General features: G+C 43.6%; 1 protein-coding gene across 1 annotated transcript in view; it reads right to left on the bottom strand.

The window, feature by feature from the left end:
- LOC311135420 (N-terminal EF-hand calcium-binding protein 2-like) overlaps positions 1-18,915 on the bottom strand; it is a gene marked incomplete at both ends in the record, with an annotated part of 129,768 nt that overhangs the window by 9,073 nt on the left and 101,780 nt on the right. The window contains one exon of the mRNA XM_084169362.1: positions 11,168-11,224. Within this exon, the coding sequence (XP_084025488.1) occupies positions 11,168-11,224 (57 nt within the window). The remainder of the gene's footprint in view (positions 1-11,167; positions 11,225-18,915) is intronic.

Genomic DNA, 18,915 nt, shown 5'->3' with positions numbered 1-18,915 from the left:
TAATCTCCCAGTGTCTGGTGGAAAGTAGACTGAACCAGGTTTTCCTCTAGGATTTTGCCTGTGCTTAGCTCCATTACGTTTCTTTTTTATCCTGAAATACTCCCCAGTCCTTAACGATTACAAGCATACCCATAACATGATGCAGCCACCACTATGCTTGAAAATATGGAGAGTGGTACTCAGTAATGTGTTGTATTGGATTTGTACCAAACATAACACTTTGTATTCAGGACAAAAATGTAATTGCTTTGCCACATTTTTGCGGTATTACTGTAGTGCCTTGTTGCAAACAGGGTGCATGTTTTGGAATATTTGCATTCTGTACAGGCTTCCTTCTTTTCACTATGTCAATTAGGTTAATATTGTGGAGTAACTACAATGTTGTTGATCCATCCTCAGTTTTCTCCTATCACAGCCATGAAACTCTGTAACTGTTTTAAAGTCACCATTGGTCTCATGGTAAAATCCCTGAGTGGTTTTCTTCCTCTCCGGCAACTGAGTTAGGAAGGACATCTGTATCTTTGTAGTGAAAGGGGTGTATTGATACACCATCCAAAGTGTATTTAATAACTTCACCATGCTCAAAGGAATATTCAATGTCTGTTTTTTTATTTTTACCCATCTACCAATAGCTGCCCTTCTTTGCGAGGCATTGGAAAACCTCCCTGGTCTTTGTGGTTGAATCTGTGTTTGAAATTCACTGCTCGACTGAGGAGTACAGAGATGAGGCAGTCATTCAAAAATCATGTAAAACACAATTATTGCACTCAAAGTGAGTCCAGGCTTGCCATAACAAAGGTGTTGAATACTTATTGACTCAAGACATTTCAGCTTTTTATTTTTAATTAATTTCCAAAAAGATTCTAAAACATGATTCCAGTTTGACATGATGGGGTATTGTGTGTAAATCGACATTTCATCCATTTTAAATTCAGGCTGTAACTCAACAAAATGTGGAAAAAGTCAAGGGGTGTGAATACTTTCTAAAAGCACTGTATGTCTCTATATTATGCATGGGAATACATGGGAACACCCGCGGGCCAAATTCGGCCCGTGAACTGCCAGTTGGGGAACCCTGTCCTAGAGGGACGATTCTCTTTCTGCAGTGGTGCATTCCTCCGCACCATAATACCCTCCAAATGAGCAAGGTTGCATATCTTTCTCCAATGATTCTCTCTCCCTGTCTTTCTCTCCATCCCTCATGGCACAGTGGTTGTACCGACAAGGGCCAGTGATTTCAGGACTGCCAATCTAAAATAAAGCTGTGTGTGGTCTAGGAGACTATTAACAACTGTGAAAATGCATTCTAAACCCTTAAAGAAACTGCAGAAACACTGTGGTGTGATGTGCAAGAGCAATGATGCGTTCACACTCTGACTCTCTCCCGATGGAGACAGTATATGTTTGAGCACTGGTCACTCCCACAAGGCTACAGTGAGCAATAACTACTGCTCAGTCCATCTAATGCTGCGATTCTTCACCACATAGCTATTGAGTTTCATATTCAGGAACAACCAATTGGAGAGTGGATGAAAATATTTATTATCCAGGCTGCACCCAGGATGAAAAAGGTCAGTCAGAAGTACCACTGTGGTCAGTGCTATACACAGTATCCACTGTACTGGCTGAAGTTAGGTCAGATAACTCAGGTCTGCAGCACTGCTCTGTCCCAGGTACAGTATATCACTCTGAACTGGGTAATGGAAGGAGAAATACAGTGTGGTCTTTCAGGTAAGGCAGACTGGCCCTTTGTTTTCCTCACAGTCAAACCAGATAAATCAGTGTCAATAATGGGGTTCCTGCATACCGAGTGCTTCTTGAGGGCATGCACCGCACCCCCATTTTTTCTAAGCATGCAATCAATATGTAAAAGGAAATGCTTGACTATTGAAATTCACAATTCAGCAAGAAAACAGAAGCCTGAGCATCATTAGCTGTGGCACAGTACATTGGAAGCATGTAATTAAATAGAGACTAAGGCATATCAAAGAGATAATAATCAGACCCTAGTCTCATATCCATGTGTGACCTGGGTGCTGGAGAGGAGGGGAAAATTACTGGAATGATTCAGGCATTTGCATTAAGAAACACTGCATAATACACATACAGCAATGGTACCGCGTTAGTATCAAAATGCCATACAAAATGCATTCTAAGAGCAATTGCAAGCAAGGATACTCAGTAAGCTATTTCAAGGCATTTCAAATGTGGATGGTGAACTCTGGCACCTCTGCTGTACATGCTGTTGTAGAAAACATTACTCTAGACACTATCTTTCTATTCTTGATTGTATGCTGAGTGAATCACTTTCAGCAGTGCTCACAGCACTAAGAGAAACCCTGCTGAGAGTATGGTGGGTCAAAAGGTCCAATCTTCTCTCCCACTTTAAGAATACCAGTCGGGCCTTCTAATGTGCCCCTATTGAGCTCTGGGTACACAAGCACACATGCAGTCCCACACCAATCAGACCGGCCCAGCTGACAGGTGAAGCCTGCTCTAATCCTATTAGTCGGAGCAAATGATAGCTCTAGATGCTGACAAGGATTAATGGGAGAAAAGGAATTATTCAATTTGCTTGGATCCCTCAAGCATCAATAAGGCAGAAGCCAATCAGAGCCAGGATACGGGCGGCTTGGTTCAGATTCAGAGCAGGCGCTGCCAGTGGACTGCTGCAGTAGGACCCTAGGAGCGAGCAGGGGAGCTGCACTGATGCTCAGATAAAGACACCAGTCCCTGTATTATTCATCAGATCCATCAGACCTCTGATTGTCCCTGTGTGAACTGCTATCTCTCCATCTTACTCATACTGACAGCTCTACAGGCCACTGCCTCCACATCTCATACAAATCAAATCAAATGTTATTTGTCACATGCCCCGAATACAACAGGTGTAGACCTTACAGTGAAATGCTTACTTACAAGCCCTTAACCAACAATGCAGTTTTAAGAAAAACAAGTGTTAAGTAAAAAATAGATAAGTAAAAAATAAAAAAATAAAATGAAAGAGCAGCAGTAAAATAACAGTAGTGAGGCTATATACAGGGGGTACCGGTACAGAGTCCATGTGCAGGGGCACAGGTTAGTTGAGGTAATTGAGGTAATATGTACATGTAGGTAGAGTTAAAGTGACTATGCATAGATAATAAACAGAGAGTAGCAGCAGCGTAAAAGAGCTGCTCTCGATGGTGCAGCTGTAGAACTTTTTGAGGAACTGAGGACCCATGCCAAGTCTTTTCAGTCTCCTGAGGGGGAATATGCTTTGTCGTGCCCTCTTCACGACTGTCTTGGTGTGTTTGGACCATGATAGTTTGTTGGTGATGTGGACACCAAGGAACTTGAAGCTCTCAACCTGCTCCACTACAGCCCTGTCGATGAGAATGGGGGCGTGCTCAGTCCTCTTCTTTTTCTTGTAGTCCACAATCATCTTCTTTGTCTTGATCACATTGAGGGAGAGGTTGTTATAATGGCACCACACGGCCAGGTCTCTGACCTCCTCCCTATAGGCTGTCTCATTGCTGTTGGTGATCAGGCCTACCACTGTTGTGTCGTCGCCAAACTTAATGATGGTGTTGGAGTCGTGCCTGGCCATGCAGTCATGGGTGAACAGGGAGTACAGGAGGGGACTGAGCACGCACCCCTGAGGGGCCCCCGTGTTGAGGATCAGCATGACAGATGTGTTGTTACCTACCCTTACCACCTGAGGGCGGTCCGTCAGGAAGTCCAGGATCCAGTTGCAGAGGGAGGTGTTTAGTCCCAGGGTCCTTAGCTTAGTGATGAGCTTTGAGGGCACTATGGTGTTGAACGCTGAGCTGTAGTCAATTAATAGCATTCTCACGTAGGTGTTCCTTTTGTCCAGGTGGGAAAGAGCAGTGTGGAGTACAATAGAGATTGCATCATCTGTGGATCTGTTGGGGCGGTATGCAAATTTGAGTGGGTCTAGGGTTTCTGGGATAATGCACTTCATGGCTACAGACGTGAGTGCTACGGGTCGGTAGTCATTTAGCCAGTTTGCCTTAGTGTTCTTGGGCACAGGGACTATGGTAATCTGCTTGAAACATGTTGGTATTACAGACTCAGTCAGGGACAGGTTGAAAATGTCAGTGAAGACACTTGCCAGTTGGTCAGCGCATGCTCGGAGTACCCCTCCTGGTAATCCATCTGGCCCTGTAGCCTTGTGAATGCTGACCTGTTTAAAGGTCTTACTCACATCGGCTACGGAGAGCGTGATCACAAAGTTGTCCGGAACAACTGATGCTGTCATGCATGCTTCAGTGTTGCATGCCTCGAAGCGAGCATAGAAGTAATTTAGCTCATCTGGTAGGCTCTCATCACTGGGCAGTTCGCGGCTGTGCTTCCCTTTGTAGTCTGTAATAGTTTGCAAGCCCTGCCAAATCCTTCGAGCATCAGAGCCAGTGTAGTACGATTCAATCTTAGTCCTGTATTGACGCTTTGCCTGTTTGATGGTTCGTCAGAGGGCTTAGCGGGATTTCTTATAAGCGTCCGGGTTAGAGTCCCGCTTCTTGAATGCGGCAGCTCTACCCTTTAGCTTAGTGCGGATGTTGCCTGTAATCCACAGCTTCTAGTTGGGGTATGTATGTACGGTCACTGTGGGGACAACGTCATCGATGCACTTATTGATGAATCCAGTGACTGATGTGGTGTACTCCTCAATGCCATCGTAAGAATCCCAGAACATTTTCCAGTCTGTGCTAGCAAAACAGTCCAGTAGCTTAGCATCTGCGTTATCTGACCACTTCTTTATTGACCGAGTCACTGGTTCTTCCTGCTTTAGTTGTTGCTTGTAAACAGGAATTAGGAGGATAGAGTTATGGTCAGATTTGCCAAATGGAGGGTGAGGGAGAGCTTTGTACGCATCTCTGTGTGTGGAGTAAAGGTGGTCTAGAGTTATTTTTTTCTCTGGTTGCAGATTTAACATGCTGGTAGAAATTAGGTAAAAAGGATTTAAGTTTCCCCGGATTTAAGTCCCCGGCCACTAGGAGCGCCGCCTCTGGATGAGAGTTTTCCTGTTTGCATATGGCCTTCTACAGCTCATCGAGTGTGGTCTTAGTGCCAGCATCGGTTTGTGGTGGTAAATAGACAGCTATGAAAAATATAGATGAAAACTCTCTTGGAAAATAGTGTGGTCTACAGCTTATCATGAGATACTCTACCTCAGGCGAGACTTCCTTAATATTAGATTTCGTGCACCAGCTGTTGTTACAAATACACACAGACTGCCACCCCTTGTCTTACGAGAGGCAGCTGTTCTATCTTGCCGATGCAGCGTATATCCCGCCAGCTGTATGTTATCCATATTGTCGTTCAGCCACGACTCAGTGAAACATAAGATATTACAGTTGGTAGGATATCTGTGATCTTAGTTAGTCTATTTTGTTATCCCATGATTGTATGTTGGTTAATAGGACTGATGGCAGAGGCAGATTACGCACTCGCCGTCGGATCCTTAAGAGGCACCCCGACCTATGTCCCCGATATCTCCATCTCTTTCTCATGCAAATGACGCGGATTTGGGCCTTGTCGGGTGTCTGAAAAAATCCTGTAATCGCTGTCCTGATATAAAGAAGCTATTTCGGTCATAAGAGACGGTGGCAGAAACATTATGTACAAAATAAGTTACAAATAACGCAAAAAGTAACACACAATAGCACAATTGGTTAGGAGCCCGTAAAACGGCAGCCATCTCCTTCGGCGCCATTCTTACAGGCATACTAAGGGAGGGATATATAAATTATTTAAAGAACCAGATGGAGAAACTTTGGCCTCTTCAGTAAAAATTAATCATGAAAGGGTCATAAAAGCATAATACCATTTGGCATTTGAAGAGTATGCTTGTTGCAGACTACACAAACTGTAAAGCAGTTTGTGTAGATGGCGTAGTAGTGCAGTCCTGTTTTTGTCGTGTGTCTGTAAATAGCCTGTAAATACCCTGTTTTTTTTGTATTTTTCGTACATATTTTCCTATCAGACTTTTCATCCTTCTACAAAATATACTTTCCTGCAACCCGCCTCACTCAATGTGGAACGGATTCTATTATTGACTTACCTTTTATCTAGAATTGCCAGTTGAAACTAGCTAGCCAGCTAACTAGCTACTTGCTATTAGCCACAGTTGCTATTTCACCCAGAACATTGGATTTTCTGCCGGAATAATTTAATCACTGGACATTAATCACCGGATCGCAACTAGCTAGCCGCAACCGAATGGATGTTGCTGTTTGGCTAATCACCACTGCCCCCGATGCAAGCACCAGTTAGCCTCGAGCTAGCCTAGAGCCAGGCTCATATCCCGGCTATCTACCTCTAGGTCTACCGGACGGGAGTAGCCAGCTAACTAGCTACTTGCTATCAGCTACCGTTAGCGGTTTTTCACCATTGTCCGTGGCCTGCACCACCTACCAGCCAGCTCTAGTCTGGACTATTATTCGGCCAGTCTGCACTGTCTGCACAGTGCGTTATCGACCCAGAACATATCCGTTTTTCTGCCGGAATCACTGAATCACTGGACCTTTAACTCTGGCTAATCATCCTGAGCTAGGCCCATCTCCCATCTCCCGGCTATCTACCTCTCTGTCAACCGGACGGGACCACCTAGTGTTGACACGGAGCCCAGCCGATCCTACACGACTGGTCTGCCGACGAAATCGTCTGATGAGGTAGATTTTACAAAAGGCTTCCCGTTACGACGTTGACCACGAAGATTCCATCTGCTAGCCCCGGCCTGCTAGCACACGCTAGCCGTGCCCTCTTGCTCGCTAGTGCTTTAGCAGCCCCCAAACTACCTCCGAACTATCCTATTGCTGTTCACCGGACCTTATAACTCAGCTATACAGCTGATGTCTGCTGGACTGTTCCTTTTTACGGTACTGCATCCTGTTTATGTTTAGCCTCAGCCCAAACTGTGTCGTCATTACCAGCTGTTGTCTTAGCTCTCTCAAATTACACCTTGATTGCTTTATGCATCTCTCCCTTGTCAATATGGTTAGCTTATTGTTGTTTCGGTTATTTCTAATTGTACTATTTCACTGTAGATCCCCCAGCCCAGCTAAACCTGCCTTAGATAGCTCCTTTGTCCCACCCCCCATACATGCGGAGACCGACTCAATTGGTGCCTCCAGTGATGCTATCTCTTTCATTGTTACCCAACGCTTAGGTTTACCTCCACTTTACTCATATCCTTCCATATCCTTGTCTGTACATAATGCCCTGAATCTTTTCTACAACGCCCGGAAATCTGCCCCCTTTATTCTATGTACCCAACGCACTAGAAGACCAGTTCTTAAAGCCTTTAGCCGTATCCTTATTCTAGTCCTCCTCTGTTCCTCTGGTGATGTAGAGGCTAACCCAGGCCCTGCAGCCCTCAGTATCACTCCTACTCCCCAGGCGCTATCATTTGCTGACTTCTGTAATCGCAAAAGTCTTGGTTTCTTGCACGTAAATATCAGAAGTCTACTTCCTAAGTTTGAGTTATTCACTGCGTTAGCACACTCCGCCAACCCTGATGTTCTAGCAGTGTCTGAATCCTGGCTTAGGAAGGCCACCAAATATTCTGAAATTTCCATCCCCAACTATAACATTTTACGTCTAGATAGAACTGCCAAAGGGGGTGGAGTTGCAATCTACTGTAGAGATAGCCTGCAGAGCTCTATCATACTATCCAGGTCTGTGCCCAAACAGTTTGAGCTTCTACTTCTAAAAATCCACCTTTCCAGAAATAAGTCTCTCACTGTTGCCGCTTGCTACAGACCCCCCTCAGCCCCCAGCTGTGCCCTGGATACCATATGTGAATTGATTGCCCCCCATTTATCCTCAGAGTTCGTACTGCTTGGTGACCTAAATTGGGATATGCTTAACACCCCGGCCATCCTACAATCCAAACTAGATGCCCTCAATCTCACACAAATTATCAACGAACCTACCAGGTACAACCCTAAATCCGTAAACATGGGTACCCTCATAGATATCATCCTGACTAACTTACCCTCTAAATACACCTCCGCTGTCTTCAACCAGGATCTCAGCGATCACTGCCTTATTGCCTGCGTCCGTAACGGGTCCGCGGTCAAACGACCACCCCTCATCACTGTCAAACGCTCCCTAAAACACTTTAGCGAGCAGGCCTTCCTAATTGACCTGGCCCAGGTATCCTGGATGGATATAGATCTCATTCCGTCAGTAGAGGATGCCTGGTTGTTCTTTAAAAGTAATTTCCTCTCAATCTTAAATAAACATGCCCCATTCAAAAAATACAGAACTAAGAACAGATATAGCCCCTGGTTCTCCTCAGACTTGACTGCCCTTGACCAGCACAAAAACATCCTGTGGCGTACTGCATTAGCATCAAATAGCCCCCGCGATATGCAACTTTTCAGGGAAGTTAGGAACCAATATACATAAGCAGTCAGGAATGCAAAGGCTAACTTTTTCAAACAGAAATTTGCATCCTGTAGCACTAACTCCAAAACGTTTTGGGACACTGTAAAGTCCATGGAAAATAAGAGCACTTCCTCCCAGCTGCCCACTGCACTGAGGCTAGGAAACACTATCACCACCGATAAATCTACAATAATCGAGAATTTCAACAAGCATTTTGCTACGGCTGGCCATGCTTTCCACCTGGCTACCTCTACCCCGGCCACCAACTCTGCACCCTCCGCTGCAACTTGCCCATGCCCCCCCCGCTTCTCCTTCACACAAATTCAGACAGCTGATGTTCTGAAAGAGCTGCAAAATCTGGACCCCTACAAATCAGCTGGGCTAGACAATCTGGACCCTTTCTTTCTAAAACTAGCCGCAGAAATTGTCGCAACCCCTATTACTAGCCTGTTCAACCTCTCTTTCGTAACGTCTGAGATCCCCAGAGATTGGAAAGCTGCCGTGGTCATCCCCCTCTTCAAAGGGGGTGACACTCTAGATCCAAACTGTTACAGACCTATATCCATCCTGCCCTGCCTTTCGAAAGTATTTGAAAGCCAAGTTAACAAACAGATCACCAACCATTTCGAATCCCACCGTACCTTCTCCGCTATGCAATCCGGTTTCCGAGCTGGTCATGGGTGCACTTCAGCCACGCTCAAGGTCCTAAACGATATTATAACCGCGATTGATAATAGACAGTACTGTGCAGCCGTCTTCATCGACCTGGCCAAGGCTTTCGACTCTGTCAACCACCGCATTCTTATTGGCAGACTAAATAGCCTTGGTTTCTCAAATGACTGCCTCGCCTGGTTCACCAACTACTTCTCAGATAGAGTTCAATGTGTGAAATCGGAGGGCCTGTTGTCTGGACCTATGGCAGTCTCTATGGGGGTGCCACAGGGTTCAATTCTTGGGCCGACTCTTTTCTCCGTGTATATCAATGATGTCGCTCTTGCTGCTGGTGACTCTCAGATCCACCTCTACGCAGGCGACACCATTTTGTATACATCTGGCCCTTCATTGGACACTGTGTTAACAAACCTCCAAACGAGCTTCAATGCCATACAACACTCATTCAGTAGCCTCCAACTGCTCTTAAACACTAGTAAAACTAAATGCATGCTCTTCAATCGAACGCTGCTGGCACCCGCCCACCCGACTAGAATCACCACTCTCGACGGGTCTGACCTAGAGTATGTGGACAACTTTAAATACCTAGGTGTCTGGTTAGACTGTAAACTCTCCTTCCAGACTCACATTAAGAATCTCCAATCCAAAGTTAAATCTAGAATCGGCTTCCTATTTCGCAACAAAGCCTCCTTCACTCATGCTGCCAAACATGCCCTTGTAAAACTGACTATCCTACCGATCCTTGACTTCGGCGATGTCATTTACAAAATAGCCTCCAACACTCTACTCAGCAAATTGGATGTAGTCTATCACAGTGCCATCCGTTTTGGCTCCAAAGCCCCATACACTACCCACCACTGTGACCTGTACGCTCTTGTTGGCTGGTCCTCACTACATGTTCGTCGTCAAACCCACTGGCTCCAGGCCATCTATAAATCACTGCTAGGCAAATCCCCGCCTTATCTTAGCTCATTGGTCACCATAGCAGCACCCACCCGTAGTCTGCGCTCCAGCAGGTATATCTCACTGGTCATTCCCAAAGCCAACACCTCCTTTGGCCGCCATTCCTTCCAGTTCTCTGCTGCCAATGACTGGAACGAATTGCAAAAATCTCTGAAGCTGGAGACTCTTATCTCCCTCACTAACTTTAAGCATCAGTTGTCAGAGCACCTTACCGATCACTGCACATGTACACAGCCCATCTGAAATTAGCCCACCCAACTACCTCATCCCTATATTGTTATTTATTTTGCTCTTTTGCACCCCAGTATCTCTATTTGCACATAATCTCTTGCACATCTAGCATTCCAGTGTTAATACTAATTGTAATTATTTTGCACTATAGCCTATTTATTGCCTTACCTCCATAACTTGCTACATTTGCACACACTGTATATATATTTTCTGTTGTATTTTATGACCTTATGTTTTTTTTACCCCATATGTAACTCTGTGTTGTTGTTTTTATCGCACTGCTTTGCTTTATCTTGGCCAGGTCGCAGTTGTAAATGAGAACTTGTTCTCAACTGGCTTACCTGGTTAAATAAAGGTGAAATAAAAAATAAATAAATAAAAAATATTAGTAATTTTTGTTTTTGGTTAAGCATGTTTCAGATTTATAGATAAAGAACTTAGCCGAAATTGTTCAAATTGTTTATCAATTGTTCATATCGAAGCAAGAGGCCATAACAACAATATGAACAGAATGTATGCTTTCCCTGAGGTTTCAGGGTCAAATAACCACCCATGGGAGGCACTTAAAATACATATTTTGAACTCAAGCACTGAGTCTGACCACTTTGATAGGAAAAAAAGAAATAACATGCACTCATGCTTTTCATGCAGGGAGACGAAAAGCAACTTTTAGACACGATTAAAATTGAAAATAAATTGGAAGTAATCTTCTTGGCTGCTTTCAGCTTGAGAGAGGAGGTGGATATGAGATGCCAATGATTCTCTGTGCAAGCTGAGAGCTTCAGAATGGAGATGTGTCTACAGGGGGTCGTGAGGGGTAGTGAGAGTTGGAGCAGCAAGTCCCCCACAGTGCCACAGCCATACCGTGCCCCCCTACCAGGCTCTCAGGCATAATGATGCTACTTACTGCGCTGGCTGTGCCATCAGTGTCTGTTAGCCTCTGATGCAGGTCAAACCAAACTGTCTGCAACAAGAACCAAAACACAAGAACCACAAGTGGGTTAGTGTTAACCCTAAACTGCACTGGAACAGTGGAACAGAGGAACCCTACTCTGCACTGCACACACCCAGGTGGGCAGGTTTATTCCACCTCCCATGTCTTATTTGCAACTGTACAGAAATAATGCATGTTTCTTTTAATCAGACTCAAGACTTGCCTTCATGAATGAATATCAGTTTTGGGGAAGCTACTCTGAATATATAGTTTACCAAGCTACCAATCAATTTACACTGAAATAAGTTAAGCTACACTACAGCTACCCTTAATAAAAAAACAGTTTACTTATCTAAAGTTACTTTGAAAAAGTAGTTCACTGTATCCAAACTACTTAGTGAAAAATTATCATATCTAAATCTGAAATGTCATAGACTACAAATTGCAAGAACAAATCACTCTGGAGTCAGATGTTAACACAATGTGTAATTTAGCCTATTAAACACAAAAAGTGAGAATTAGGTACACAAAAAGTGTTTCAAGACAGAATTAGGCAGGTCTGATGCTGAAAAATAAAGGAAATTCTTGCCTACTTCATCTATATTTTATTTTTGCAAAAAAAGTAGTGTGTAGTTCCAGTAGTTAGCTTCTAGTTGAGAAGTTAATAAAAACTGCAGTAACTAAGGTGGTCATGAATTATTATTTTATTGCTGCTTTATTACAGTTAACAATGGAGTTCCCTTCAAACTGTCAAACTATCCTCCTATTTGTTTGTAGAACATATTTTTTATGTAATGAAGGAAAGGCTTGCTTTGTATTTGAGCAGAAATCTGGCTTGAATACTGTGACACGCTATATCGTTTAGCTAGCTAATATACTCACAGATATGTAGAGGAAAATGTTACACTACAGAGAGGGTGGCTATCACATAGTATAATGTGGAAGGGCCTTAGATCATATTTAATATCGAATCACAGAGATCTTAATCAGAGATGCGCATCTCCGACCGCAAGAAAATGTAAAGCCCAGAAAAACCCATCACTGTATTACAGAGCTATATTTCCCATCACATCATAAAAGGAAAATTATACCCAAAAACGATATTTTGGTATTTGTTTCATTAGTCCATTGATGACATAGTCCCAAAATATTTTGAATGTCAGTAATGAAGTTTTCAAAATGTATTACTTAAAAAATACAGAAAGACAGCATCCTACCGGCTGTATTTCTGTATTTTGAAAGTTATTTATCTTGAAAACTTGATGATATGCAAAACATTTTGGTACTATATCAACAATGGACTAATGAAACAAAAACCAAAATATTGTTTTTGGGTTCAGTTTTCCTTTACATCCAATCAAAAGCAGTGATAGGAGAAAGTGGGCTGGATCAACTGAGTCAAGTTACAATTTATTTATTTATTTTACCTTTATTTAACTAGGCAAGTCAGTTAAGAACAAATTCTTATTTACAATGACGGCCTACACCAGCCAAACACGGACGACGCTGGGCAAATTGTGCGCCGCCCTATGGGACTCCCAATCACGGCCGGGTGTGATACAGCCTGGAATCTAACCAGGGGGTCTGTAGTGACGCCTCAAGCACTGAGATGCAGTGCCTTAGACCGCTGCACCACTCGGGAGCCCAATGGCATTAGCAATGCAGGCATTCTGTGGCCTATTCATCTGAAGCCTAGTCTACAGCAGGCCACATAGGACAGAGCCAATACATTACATGAGACAAACTGTGATGAGTACGTTATGGACTGAAACTATTGAAAACTCATGTAGAATTCACATTCTGTGGTGTTTCTGAAGTTACTCTCATCTTTCCGGTGGGAGTGGAGTTAAACACTGTATTGTATAGCAGTATCCTTCCCACAAATGTCTTACTGAGTGCATATTGGTGCATAATGACGAGCAGACTTAACGCAGATGTGTCTGAATGTGGGTTGAGACCCTGGATTTTCTTTCATTCAGCACCAGATACTGTACAGATGTAAGATCTTAATTTGAGCCAGTTTGCTAAATTACAGCAGAAAAAGAATCCTGCAGCAACAGGAAATGTGAATTATTATGTGGATTATAATTGAAGCTGCAATATGTAACTTTTTGGGCGACCTGACCAAATTCACATAGAAATGTGCATTATAGATCTGTCATTCTCATTGAAAGCAAGTCTAAGAAGCAGTAGATATGTTCTATGTGCGCTATTTCAATGCTTCTCGTTCTTAAGTTTCTTTTTTGCATCTTTTACTTCCGGTTTTGTACACCAGCTTCAAAAAGGTGAAAACACAATATTTTGGGTTATTGAAAATACACTACAAGTTTGCATTTCCTGCTGTGCAGGAAAATTCTCTGCAACAAAATAGTGATCAAATTAAGATCCTTCATCTGTAGCAATATGAGGGCTGCTGGAGAAAAAAAGAAAGCATGCTGGTGCTCCAGTTGCCACGGTGATTGAGGCATTTAAAATGACACAACGGGGAAAGGAAATGATGCTTCCTGAACCAGCAGGCAAGCATTCTACAGCATTCCACAGCATTATACAGACAACAAGAGCTCTGATGACAAGGATCCTTCACACATCTGGGATGGGCTTGAGGTCACCTCTGGTTAAAATCCTCCTGCAGGTAATATACAATGACTAGATCAGTGTGTGCAAATAAGTCACATTGTATAGGACTAACAATTTAAAGCATATGCCTGGTTTGCAAGAGAAATCCAGAAAAGTACATTCATGAGTACAATCACAGACGGAGATAGCATGGAAATAGCTGAGGGGACTACTACTTTGATCTCGTGAGGCAGAAGACAACTCAATTTGTGCAATGCATGTTAGTCATAACGGCATCCAGTAAACAAAATTCTCACTCTGTTCGAAACCCTTTTGTAATACATTTTTTCACACCCATTAATTTGTAGTCCCTCTCTTATAACATGGATAATAAGCACTTGCGGCAAACAGCGCAGCCCGCTGCAAATACATATTTTCTGTGAGGGAACATTTGTCTGATCCCCCCAAATCCATCCCGCCATAGATGTACAGTACAGTTGACTGCTCCAGGATAGTTCCTAGCCCTGTGACACAGAAGGTCTGCCTCGGAAGACCCAGAAATCCTCCCTTTAGGAATCTTCACTGGGATCTGACAGCGCCTTCCTTGTTCTCTCAGGGGCGCTTCATCAAGCGTGGAATAAACCTATTCAGCTATTCTTAGCTGCTGCAATAAGAACTCGCCTGCCTGCCAGATACAACAGAATTAACTGGAGACTCCATTAGTCTACCATGCTCACTGCATACAAGACATGGGCAACGGAGAGAGACAAAGAGGAGAGCGAGTGAGAGAGAGAGGAGCGAGAATGAAAGAGAGAGAGACACAGAGAGAGAGTGAGGGAATGAGTGAGGGAAGACAGCGTGGAGAAGGGGAGAGGGCATGAGGGGGGAGAAGAGTGCTAGGGAGAGAGGGAGGGATGGGTGAAAGAAATAGCAAGACATATTGCAATAGTTTGGAAGTCAGGGCTCTATAATTGCTTCCTTTGTCTCTTTCTTTCTCTCTCCCTCGTGCTCTTCTCTCATCCCTCCCCTTCCCCCCATCTTCCTATCGCGGATTTTTTTGGGGGGGGCGCATTTTACGTTCATAAACCATGTCGAGGGCCGTTTTAAAGGGTCGTCACTAGTTACCACAGCCACAAAGTCAAAAACCAATACAATTTATTTTCTTAAAATCTGATTTTAAACCTAACACTAACCTTAACCTTAACCACACTGCTAACCTTAAGCCTTAATCTAACTTTAAATTATGAATTTTCAAGGTATTGTACGATATAGACAATTTGGACTTTGTGGCCCTTAACCTTTTATTTTATTTCATCTTGTTCAGTCAAGTTAATTACGCCATTAGCTAGCTAGCTAGCAACCTGATAACTTTACCAGTAGTATATCCAAACATTTGGGGGCACAGTAAGAAAGGAAAAGGGATAGCTTCTTCAGGAGATCAATGATCATAGCAATGAATTAATGAATGACTGATCTCTTGCATGTTGTAGTCACAAACTTGACACTTTTAAAAAGGCTGTACAATTTTCAATGTAATGCATCTCAAATTTGTGCTTTTACATAATGTAGAAACCTAACATTCCACAAATGTATTTTTAATTTCAATGACAGGTATTTGTATTAAGATTTTATTTATTTTTATAATAAACAAAATGTATTTACAGGGTTACAAATTAGTTTCTAAGGCACAACATGTGCTTCAGAAGTAGCTAGAATTCATATAGGCCTGGGCTGTTCAATGTCAGGCCTGGAGGGCCAAAAAACTGGAACCTGGGAAACCAAGTGAGTGCAAAAATACCAAGTAGAAACAAAAACGAGAAGTGTTCAGTAAGGACCAAAATTGAACATGTAACAAATCGTATTTTCTGGTACTACAAAATGTTATGTTGTGCTCCTAGTTTTTTAAAGTAGGGAACACCGGGCCTCCCGAGTGTCGCAGCGGTCTAAGGCACTGCATCGCAGTGCTTGAGGCATCACTACAGACCCGGGTTCAATCCCGGGCTGTATCGCAGCTGGCCGCGTACAATTGGCCCAGCGTCGTCCGGGTTAAGGGAGGGTTTGGCCGGCTGGGATGTCCTTGTCCCATCGCGCTCTAGCGACTCCTTGTGGCGGGCGCATGCACGCTGACACGGTCGCCAGTTGTACGGTGTTTCCTCCGACACATTGGTGCAGCTGGCTTCCGGGTTAAGCGAGCAGTGTGTCACGAAAAAGGGTTAAAAAGTCAAAGAAAGTAGGGAGCACCAGTGCTGCAAATACATTTTTACAATTTAGAGCCCTGCCTCTGAGGTGCAGCACAGATTGGATGTGTTGTTGGAGATGCACTAAAGAGGCACCATAGGATGTACTAGAGATAGAGGGGCCGGCCCGCCCATTAGGCATGATTAGGCACCCTCCTAGGGCGGCAGATTGACGAGGGTGGCATTTCCCAAGCTAAACTGACCAAGACGCACCTCCAACAACACATAACACCACACATAATTCTGCCCCAAAACAATTGAAACATAATTCACCCAGTGGCATACAGTGAGGGAAAAAAGTATTTGATCCCCTGCTGATTTTGTATGTTTGCCCACTGACAAAGAAATTATCAGTCTATAATTTTAATGGTAGGTTTATTTGAACAGTGAGAGACAGAATAACAACAACAAAAATCAGAAAAACGCATGTCAAAAATTGAATAAATTGATTTGCATTTTAATGAGGGAAATAAGTATTTGACCCCCTCTCAATCAGGAAGATTTCTGGATCCCATGTGTCTTTTATACAGGTAACAAGCTGAGATTAGGAGCACAATCTTAAAGGGAGTGCTCCTAATCTCAGTTTGTTACCTGTATAAAAGACACCTGTCCACAGAAGAAATCAATCAATCAGAATCCAAACTCTCCACCATGGCCAAGACCAAAGAGCTCTCCTAGGATGTCAGGGACAAGATTGTAGACCTACACAAGGCTGGAATGGGCTACAAGACCATCGCCAAGTAGCTTGGTGAGAAGGTGACAACAGTTGGTGCGAATATTCGCAAATGGAAGAAACAAAAGAACTGTCAATCTCCCTCAGCCTGGGGCTCCATGGAAGATCTCACCTCGTGGAGTTGCAATGATCATGAGAACAGTGAGGAATCAGCCCAGAACTACACGGGAGGATCTTGTCAATGATCTCAAGGCAGCTGGGACCATAGTCACCAAGAAAACAATTGGTAACACACTACGCTGTGAAGGACTGAAATGCTGCAGTGCCCGCAAGGTCCCCCTGCTCAAGAAAGCACATATACAGGGCCGTCTGAAGTTTGCCAATGAACATCTGAATGATTCAGAGGAGAACTGGGTGAAAGTGTTGTGGTCAGATGAGACCAAAATCGAGCTCTTTGGCATCAACAAAACTCGCCGTGTTTGGAGGAGGAGGAATGCTGCCTATGACCCCAAGAACACCATCCCTACCGTCAAACATGGAGGTGGAAACATTATGCTTTGGGGGTGTTTTTCTGCTAAGGGGACAGGACAACTTCACTGCATCAAAGGGACGATGGACGGGGCCATGTACCGTCAAATCTTGGGTGAGAACCTCCTTCCCTCAGCCAGGGCATTGAAAATGGGTCGTGGATGGGTATTCCAGCATGACAATGACCCAAAACACACGGCCAAGGCAACAAAGGAGTGGCTCAAGAATAAGCACATTAAGGTCCTGGAGTGGCCTAGTCAGTCTCCAGACCTTAATCCCATAGAAAGTCTGTGGAGGGAGCTGAAGGTTCAAACGTCAGCCAAACGTCAGCCTCGAAACCTTAATGACTTGGAGAAGATCTGCAAAGAGGAGTGGGACAAAATCCCTCCTGAGATGTGTGCAAACCTGGTGGCCAACTACAAGAAACGTCTGACCTCTGTGATTGCCAACAAGGGTTTTGCCACCAAGTACTAAGTCATGTTTTGCAGAGGGGTCAAATACTTATTTCCCTCATTACAATGCAAATCAATTTATAACATTTTTGACATGCGTTTTTCTGGATTTTTTTGTTGTTATTCTGTCTCTCACTGTTCAAATAAACCTACCATTAAAATTATAGACTGATCATGTCTTTGTCAGTGGGCAAATGTACAAAATCAGCAGGGGATCAAATACTTTTTTCCCTCACTGTATGGGCTATTAAGGTGAGTGCTGATGCTGCCCCATGATAAGCAGTGCCCACTTTGCCAAAGGCAGGGGTGCAAAATATTGATCTTGTCCATGCCCAGTGCACCTCTCCATGGTACTGTTGGAGAGATGCAGCGCTGCGGCACTCCACCAACGCTTCACCAACTCTCTGTCAAAGTCATCTAACACAAATCATGTAGCAGCCTATACAGTAGAAATACTATAAAGCCTCTGTGGCCTTTTCTGTAGCCTACAGGGTGACCAAATGTATGATAATGTCATGAGACAGACACTTTTTACATCATGAGTGTTTCTGATTAAATAGCCTAAATGGCATCCTATCAAATAAAAATGGGCTTCGATGTGAATATGAATTAACATGTTAACAAACACACCAAACCCTATAAACAGGACAGGCCAAAGTAAAATGGACAATAGCCTGTGGAATGAAATTAAGCTACTCACGACTGCTGTCCAGGAGTTTCAATCAGTGGGCTAAATTGTCATGATAATCAGTGATTTCAAGTTTGTATTCATCAATTTCTGAGCTGATCATGGCGAAGAAGAAAATACAAACTGCAATTTCCAAGATTATACAACATGCAACAATTTCAAATTCTTTACTGAGTTACAGTTCATATGAGGAAAACAGTCAATTGAAATACATTCATTAGTTAGGGGCATGGATCAGAAAACCAGTCAGTATCTGGTGTGACCACCATTTGCCTCCTGCAGCGCAACACATCTCCTTCGCATAGAATTGATCAGGCTGTTGATTGTGGCCTGTGGAATGTTGCCCCACTCTTCTTCGATGGCTATGCGAAATTGCTGGATATTGGCGGGAACTGGAACACGCTGTTGTACACGTCGATGCAGAGCATCCCAAACATGCTCAATGGGTGACATATCTGGTGAGTATGCAGGCCATAGAAGAACTGGGACACTTTCAGCTTCCAGGAATTGTGTACAGATCCTTGCGGTACGGGGCCGTGCATTATCATGCTGAAACATGAGGTGATGGCGGCAGATGAATGGCATGA

Source organism: Coregonus lavaretus, assembly GCF_964263955.1.
Source record: "Coregonus lavaretus genome assembly, chromosome: 9".
Classification (NCBI taxonomy): Eukaryota; Metazoa; Chordata; class Actinopteri; order Salmoniformes; family Salmonidae; genus Coregonus; species Coregonus lavaretus.
Note: the sequence above shows the minus strand (reverse complement) of the source record. Positions and strands in the feature narration are given on the sequence as shown.